The sequence below is a fragment of the Epinephelus fuscoguttatus genome, linkage group LG15 (assembly GCF_011397635.1).
Source record: "Epinephelus fuscoguttatus linkage group LG15, E.fuscoguttatus.final_Chr_v1".
NCBI lineage: Eukaryota > Metazoa > Chordata > Actinopteri > Perciformes > Serranidae > Epinephelus > Epinephelus fuscoguttatus.
Window position 1 is genome coordinate 42,173,106 of NC_064766.1, and position 9,098 is coordinate 42,182,203.

Genomic DNA, 9,098 nt, shown 5'->3' on the forward strand with positions numbered 1-9,098 from the left:
TTCACCCTTTGTCTCTTGATTCAATGTTTTAAAGCATTTCTGCAATCAGCTGTGTTTCTCTACTACAATCAGCTGTGTTTCTTTACCACAATCAACTGTTTCTTTACTACAATCAGCTGTGTTTCTGTACCACAATCAGCTGTGTTTCTTTACCACAATCAACTGTTTCTTTACCACAATCAACTGTTTCTTTACTACAATCAGCTGTGTTTCTTTACCACTCAGCTGTGTTTCTTTACCACAATCAACTGTTTCTTAACTACAATCAGCTGTGTTTCTTTACCACTCAGCTGTGTTTCTTTACCACAATCAACTGTTTCTTTACTACAATCAACTGTTTCTTTACCACAATCAGCTGTGTTTCTCTACTACAATCAACTGTTTCTTTACCACAATCAGCTGTGTTTCTTTACTACAATCAACTGTTTCTTTACTACAATCAGCTGTTTCTTTACCACTCAGCTGTGTTTCTTTACCACAATCAACTGTTTCTTTACTACAATCAGCTGTGTTTCTTTACCACTCAGCTGTGTTTCTTTACTACAATCAGCTGTTTCTTTACCACTCAGCTGTGTTTCTTTACCACAATCAACTGTTTCTTTACTACAATCAGCTGTGTTTCTTCACCACAATCAACTGTTTCTTTACTACGATCAGCTGTGTTTCTTAACTACAATCAGCCGTGTTTCTTTACCACGATCAGCTGTGTTTCTTTACCACAATCAACTGTTTCTTTACTGCAATCAACTGTTTCTTTACCACTCAGCTGTGTTTCTTTACCACAATCGGCTGTTTCTTTACTAAAATCAGCTGTTTCTTTACTACAATCAGCTGTTTCTTTACCACTCAGCTGTGTTTCTTTACTACAATCAACTGTTTCTTTACTACAATCAGCTGTTTCTTCACTACAATCAGCTGTTTCTTTACTACAATCAGCTGTTTCTTCACTACAATCAGCTGTTTCTTTACCACAATCAGCTGTGTTTCTTTACCATAATCAGCTGTGTTTCTTTACTGCAATCAGCTGTTTCTTTACCACAATCAGCTGTGTGTCTTTACCACAATCAGCTGTTTCTTTACTAAAATCAACTGTTTCTTTACTGCAATCAGTGGTTTCGTTACTGCAATCAGCTGTTTCTTTACCACAATCAGCTGTGTTTCTTTACTTCAATCAGCTGTGTGTCTTTACCACAATCAGCTGTTTCTTTACTAAAATCAACTGTTTCTTTACTACAATCAGCTGTTTCTTCACTACAATCAGCTGTGTTTCTTAACTACAATCAGCTGTTTCTTTACTACAATCAGCTGTTTCTTTACCAGTCAGCTGTGTTTCTTTACCACAATCAGCTGTTTCTTTACTACAATCAGCTGTGTTTCTTTACCACAATCAGCTGTGTTTCTTTACTCCAATCAACTGTTTCTTTACTGCCATCAGCTGTGTTTCTTTACTGCGCTCATTTAGCTATTCACTCACTCAAATCTACTTCAACAATCTAAAACATAAAAGTTCCAAAAGTTACTGCACTCAGCTGAGTTCTTTTTTTTTTTTTTACTGCACCCTTATGGCTGTTCACTCACTTGAATCTATTTGAATGCTGTAAAACACTAAATCATGAATATTCTATAGAGAGTGAATTCTGCTGTCAGGTCACTCTATAAAATGTGATAACAGGTACAAATAAAATAAAAATGTTTCTGAGTCACAAGCATGATGAAATTCATTTGTCTTTAAAGCTTGAAGGATGATTCTCTGTCTGTGTGGAGACTCTGTCAGACAGCAGCAGACGAATCAAATGTAATTTTAAAATCCATTCAACACTGCTGCCGTCACGTCTCTTTAAATGTTTGATTCATCAGAGGACCAGAAACAGCCTGAAGCCCAGAGCATTGCACTGTCTGTCTGTGTGTCTGTCTGTGTGTCTGTCTGTCTGTGTGTCTGTCTGTGTGTCTGTCTGTCTGTGTGTCTCTGTGTGTGTGTGTGTGTGTGTCTGTCTGTCTGTGTGTGTGTCTGTCTGTCTGTGTCTGTGTGTGTGTCTGTCTGTCTGTCTGTCTGTGTGTCTGTGTGTCTGTCTGTCTGTCTGTGTGTCTGTGTGTGTGTCTGTCTGTCTTTCTGTCTGTCTGTCTATGTGTCTGTCTGTCTGTCTGTCTGCGTGTCTGTCTGTGTGTCTGTCTGTCTGTCTATGTGTCTGTCTGTCTGTCTGTGTGTCTGTCTGTCTGTGTCTGTGTGTGTGTGTGTCTGTCTGTCTGTGTGTCTGTGTGTGTGTCTGTCTGTCTTTCTGTCTGTCTGTCTATGTGTCTGTCTGTCTGTCTGCGTGTCTGTGTGTCTGTCTGCGTGTCTGTGTGTCTGTCTGTGTGTCTGTCTGTCTGTGTGTCTGTCTGTCTGTCTATGTGTCTGTCTGTCTGTGTGTGTGTCTGTCTGTCTGTCTGTCAAAGCCACGCTGTGTCATCTCTTCAGACGAGACGTTTACACTGATGTTCCTCACATGTATTCAGTGGAGCTCAGCAGGAAGTTTACTTTAATGAGGCTGTGTCACTGATCCATTTTAAAACGTATTTATCAATGACCAGTATGAGCACAAATAATTCAGCCTGGGAATTCTGCTGCCTGATGAAGTCAAACACACAGACACTAAACGACAGGACATTAAGTTTGGACTTGTTAAATTCCTGTTTACTCTTCGGTTCATCAGAGCAGTCAACAGGAAGGACTGCGATCACTCGGACAAACCTGTCACACAGTGAGAAGAAATGTGTTTTTAGAACCTGATCTGATCCTTCACAGAGTCTATTATTATTTATTAACTGATTTTTTTCTTTGGGATTGCTTTGATTTCAATCTGAGAAACTCGACAGTAGGGCTGGGCAATATAACGACTATGTACAATATATCAAAATATTTTTCAAGCAAGATATAAATTAAATAAACACCGTTAGTATCGATATCGGGCCGAGTTGCGTTACATGACACATACCAGTGTTCATCTCTCCTCTGTCACACTCTCCACACAGCTCCGCCCCCTCACTCACTCACAAGTTCTCCTGCAACACTTTTTAGAGCCGTACCCTGACATGCACCTCCCCATAAATGTAACCCCACAGCGTCACAGTGACGCAGACCTCCTGTCTGTCTCTGTGAGCTGAAACCATTTCCCTCAGTGGAAACAAAGCTTTGATTTACTTTAATTTCACAGATAAGAAACAATAAATTGTGAAGACAATAAAGCCTCCACACACTGTGTGTGATTTATCCTGGCTGAAATATGAGCAGAGCAAATCTCTGCTAGCTGCTAGGCTCATTTATACAATGTTTCAGTGCTAATAACGTTAGCATGTTGTATTTGTGGGGAAAATGTGTCCAGATAAAGACAAGTGTCTCTATTAATCCATGTTTAATGTGTGTTTTGATTTAACTAAACTTTACAGCACTCCACAGAAACCTTCACCACAAAATCTCTGTCTCTGTACTTTATTTCGATCACAGTCTGTTTTGATAAAACCATTTGGTTTGACATCTCACATGTTGCTTTGACCTGCAGTTGAAAACATGTCACCCAAATGCAGCTTCTCCTGTGGGCCTGGGTTTGGGGCGGTCGGCCAGGCCACCTCCATCACATAGCGAGGGAGACTCATGAGGCGCCTCATGAGTGTCTTGAAAAACAGTCTGTCCACTCTGAGTGGTGTCCACAGATCAGACAGACTGTGACTTTGTTATGACACATTAAAGCAATACACGGCCATCAGCTCTGCTGAGGTTGATGAAAGGCATTCTGGGAAACGCAGGACAAAAGTACAACTTTAATTCAGTGGTTTGGTCTGATCTCAGATCTGTGTGTGTGTGCGCGCGCGTGTGTGTGTGTGTGTGCGTGGCCTTCTAATCCTAATCCACACAGCCATGTACGTCCACATGTCAACTGGAATATGTTTGTATTTAATCCTGTGACAGCAGCACCACAGACAGACACACAGACAGAGACACAGACACAGACACAGACAGACATGTAACTGCAGCTGACTCCAGTTGGATGGGCAGAAAACACAGGCTTGCAGTTTGTTAACATTAGGAGTTAGCAGCTAGTTAATATTAGCTGTTGGCAGGTAGTTACTATTAGGCGTTAGCAGCTAGTTAATATTAGCTGTTGGCAGGTAGTTAATATTATGCGTTAGCAGCTAGTTAATATTAGCTGTTGGCAGCTAGTTAATATTAGGCGTTAGCAGCTAGTTAATATTAGCTGTTGGCAGGTAGTTAATATTATGCGTTAGCAGCTAGTTAATATTAGCTGTTGGCAGCTAGTTAATATTAGCTGTTGGCAGGTAGTTAATATTAGGCGTTAGCAGCTAGTTAATATTAGCTGTTGGCAGGTAGTTAATATTAGGCGTTAGCAGCTAGTTAATATTAGCTGTTAGCAGGTAGTTATTATTAGGCGTTAGCAGCTAGTTAATATTAGCTGTTGGCAGGTAGTTAATATTAGGCGTTAGCAGCTAGTTAATATTAGCTGTTGGCAGGTAGTTATTATTAGGCGTTAGCAGCTAGTTAATATTAGCTGTTGGCAGGTAGTTACTATTAGGCGTTAGCAGCTAGTTAATGCTACCTGTTAGCAGGTAGTTAACATCAGCAGTTAGCAGCTAGCTAATATTAGCTGTTGGCAGCTGGGGATCGAAACTAACAGCTGAAGGAGGTTATATCAAGTTCCATTGTGATGTATTCATGCTCTACTCAGTAGAAATGAGTGCTGGGTGAAGATAAATTCTAACGTTCTCATGATGTGTTCAGTGTAATCTTGTAAAATGTTGTTTGTGGAGAGAAACTACATTCAGCTGTTTGAAGGAGAAATGTGTGAAATAGTAAAAAGACATTTATTAAAAAACGAAGATTCTCTTAAAGGTTCTTTGATACATGTGTCTCGCTGAATTTGTGCTGACTCAGGTAGATTCTGTGTCTCTGACGGAGGATAAATAACAACAAAACCAAATAAGATTAACAACAAATAAAACACCGGTATCAGCTGAAATAATTTTTATTTCTTACATACAAACCTGATGAAAATATTTCACCCCTGAAACAGATGAGGCTGCTAAGTTATAATTTCAATTTCAAGGCTGTGTTTTTTTGGGGGTTTTTTTGGTCAGACGTGATTCGTCCCAAATTCTTAAGACTGGCTGGATAATTTCCTTCAGATTGGTTTAGAAAATAACATCACGGTTTGGTTTAAGATAAGTACCGACTGTTGGTTTCACAGGAAACAAAGACATTGGTTGGATTCATCCACCTCCGCTCCCACTTGCCCGATACAGACTGTCTCACTCTTTATGTTACGGTAGTTGTCAAAGGCGTCAGAAATAGCTGTGGCGCAGTGGGTGTCAAACCCCACAAAGGGTGCCCCTGTGCATCAGTGTGTGACGCAGGCATCACTGATGAAGCGGCGGGATATGATGAGTTGGGAGTGAGAACTTGTGAGGCTGTGATAAATACTTACACAGATCCAACTGTTCTCACTGTATTAAAAACATGACATGGGTTTGTTTTTTTATAGTGACAGTTTTCCTAAAATTAGATTTAAAAATCTCAATATATTAAGTCGTAACTCTTAATCATGATCGTATCGTATCGCCACAGCCCAAACAAGCGCAACAACCACTGCTTCTGTCTGACTCTGAGTACAAATGGGTTGAAGACCAGATTTTCATTTCCTGTGGGCGTCTCTGAAGTCCAGTTCAGACCGAAGATTCATGACCAGATGAAACTGTTTTGAGAATATCACAGAGAAAAGTGTCAGCGGTGTGAACTGGCCAGTCTGAGCTGGACTCAAGCCGGCTGATAGTGTCACCTGACACTCAGCTGGTCAGCTAGAGATGATATGCCGTCTCATGGCGGTCACTTCCTGTCGACGTTACAGATCAGAAGCACAGAGAGTTGTTGGCTAGAGATGATACGCCGTCTCATGGCGGTCACTTCCTGTCAACGTTACAGATCAGAAGCGCAGAGAGTCGTTGACTAGAGATGATACGCCGTCTCATGGCGGTCACTTCCTGTCAGCGTTACAGATCAGAAGCACAGAGAGTCGTTGACTAGAGATGATACGCCGTCTCATGGCGGTCACTTCCTGTCAACGTTACAGATCAGAAGCACAGAGAGTCGTTGACTAGAGATGATACGCCGTCTCATGGCGGTCACTTCCTGTCAACGTTACAGATCAGAAGCACAGAGAGTCGTTGACTAGAGATGATACGCCGTCTCATGGCGGTCACTTCCTGTCAGCGTTACAGATCAGAAGCACAGAGAGTCGTTGACTAGAGATGATACGCCGTCTCATGGCGGTCACTTCCTGTCAACGTTACAGATCAGAAGCACAGAGAGTCGTTGACTAGAGATGATACGCCGTCTCATGGCGGTCACTTCCTGTCAGCGTTACAGATCAGAAGCACAGAGAGTCGTTGACTAGAGATGATACGCCGTCTCATGGCGGTCACTTCCTGTCAACGTTACAGATCAGAAGCACAGAGAGTCGTTGACTAGAGATGATACGCCGTCTCATGGCGGTCACTTCCTGTCAACGTTACAGATCAGAAGCACAGAGAGTCGTTGACTAGAGATGATACGCCGTCTCATGGCGGTCACTTCCTGTCAACGTTACAGATCAGAAGCACAGAGAGTCGTTGACTAGAGATGATACGCCGTCTCATGGCGGTCACTTCCTGTCAACGTTACAGATCAGAAGCACAGAGAGTCGTTGACTAGAGATGATACGCCGTCTCATGGTGGTCACTTCCTGTCAACACGCAGGTCTGACAGTAGCTGTTTGAACTGGACTTTAAGGAGTTAATCTTTTAAAGTGTTCTTTAACGCTGTACAAACTGAGTCACCTTAATAAAGTTTGACAGTTTGACTTGTAATGAAACCAAAAATGGAGCTGCAGGTTTGAAGCAAACAAGAAAAACTAAAATCAAATATGAACAGAAAGTAATCTCTGAGCAGTGCGAGATAACAAACAAGCGTGGTCGTCATGCCAACCTTGGTTGTCACGGTGAGGAGGGGGTTTCCTTCTGAGGATGCCTTTTTACCAGGAAGCTCCTTCAGCACCATGGCAACGACCCTTTCCCCTTTCCCCTACAACAGGCAGATCGACAGAGTTCATTCACTCAGACAGGAGGTACTCTGGTTTATTTATTAGCTCATTTCTCTTTATTTGGATTTCATCTGTTAACACACGTACCGCTCCACAGCAGCTCTCAACACACACACCAGAAAAGAAAACTGAAGGAAAGTCAGAGGAGAGGTGAAGATGTTCCTGTGTTAACATGTGTGAATATAAAGACATCATGATGAGTCATACTGACAGTTTCTCTCTGTTTGTTCCTGATTTCATTCAGTTTAGATCTGATCGTGATAAAAACCTCAGCAGTTCCCCGACTGTGTTCAGGATACAATTTTCTTGATACTAAAGCCATTATCAATTCTGCTTATCAATCCCAGTCTTTATTGATTTTGATATTGATTGATTTCTGATCAATTTCCTGTGTGGAAAAAAGTTGGGTCTGAACACAGCGAGAGACAGAGGATTAAAGAAAAGACATATCTGTGACTCAGTCTGTCTGTCAGCGTCTAAAACTGATGGAGCCAGAAGATGTTCAAACACAACTTGTTTTCATTTACTGAGTCTGATTGTTCGCTAACGTAACAGACGCACTATTCACTAACATAACACACGTGCTGCTCGCTAACGTAATAGACGTGCTGCTCGCTAACGTAACACACATGCTGCTTGCTAATGTATTAGACATGCTTCTCAGTAACGTAACAGACTGCTAGGTAACGTCTGCTATATTTAACTACATTAGCTAGCTGCTACCTGCTGCTCGCTAATATAACAGATCTGCCGCTTGCTAGTGTAACACACGTGCTGCTCGCTAACGTAACACACATGCTGCTCGGTAAAATAAATGACTGTAACATCTGCTAGATTTAACTACATTAGCTAGCTGCTAACGTACAGCTGCTAGGTAACGTAACACATGTGCTACTCACTAATATAACACACATGCTGTTCCGTAGCATAACACACATGCTGCTCACTAATGTAATACACATGCTGCTTGGTAATGTAACAGATGTGCTGCTGGGTAACGTAACAATCTGCAAGGTAATATCTGCTAGCATTACCTACGTTAGCTAGCTGCAAATATAACGTCTGCTAGGTAACATAACAGACATGCTGCTCAGTAACGTCACACGCATGCTGTTGGTCACGTAACAGATGTGCTGCTTAGTAACGTAACAGACATAATGCTGGTAACATAAGAGATGTGCTGCTCTGTAACGTGAGAGAGGTGCTGCTCTGTAACGTGAGAGAGGTGCTGCTCTGTAACATAAGAGAGGTGCTGCTCTGTAACATAAGAGAGGTGCTGCTCTGTAACATAAGAGAGGTGCTGCTCTGTAACATAAGAGAGGTGCTGCTCTGTAACGTGAGAGATGTGCTGCTCTGTAACGTGAGAGAGGTGCTGCTCTGTAACATAAGAGAGGTGCTGCTCTGTAACATAAGAGAGGTGCTGCTCTGTAACGTGAGAGAGGTGCTGCTCTGTAACATAAGAGAGGTGCTGCTCTGTAACATAAGAGAGGTGCTGCTCTGTAACGTGAGAGATGTGCTGCTCTGTAACGTGAGAGAGGTGCTGCTCTGTAACGTGAGAGATGTGCTGCTCTGTAACGTGAGAGATGTGCTGCTCTGTAACATAAGAGAGGTGCTGCTCTGTAACGTGAGAGATGTGCTGCTCTGTAACGTGAGAGACGTGCTGCTCTGTAACGTGAGAGAGGTGCTGCTCTGTAACGTGAGAGACGTGCTGCTCTGTAACATAACAGTCTGCTAGGCAACATCTGCTAGCATTACATACATTAGCTAGCTGCAAACATTACATCTGCTAGATAACGTAACAGACATGCTGTTCTACGATGTAACAGACCTACTGCTGGGTAAAGTAATGCAGAGAGAAAATAAAAGTTTCTGAAATGAGACAAATGAGCAAGAAATTTGTTTATTTTTTGAAAGTCAGAGCAGTAAACTATCATGCAATCAGCATGAGAATCACGCAAATGACCAATTTCACAT

The 9,098-nt window shown here is 42.0% G+C and overlaps 1 protein-coding gene across 2 annotated transcripts in view; it reads right to left on the reverse strand.

The window, feature by feature from the left end:
• The window catches only part of pex5lb (peroxisomal biogenesis factor 5-like b), a 53,157-nt gene that overhangs the window by 25,752 nt on the left and 18,307 nt on the right, over nucleotides 1-9,098 (reverse strand). The window contains exon 2 of one of the 2 annotated variants that reach the window (XM_049599298.1): nucleotides 7,010-7,105. The exons of the other annotated variant lie outside the window; for it this stretch is intronic. Within the exon in view, the coding sequence (XP_049455255.1) occupies nucleotides 7,010-7,105 (96 nt within the window). The remainder of the gene's footprint in view (nucleotides 1-7,009; nucleotides 7,106-9,098) is intronic. 2 annotated transcript variants of the gene reach the window in all.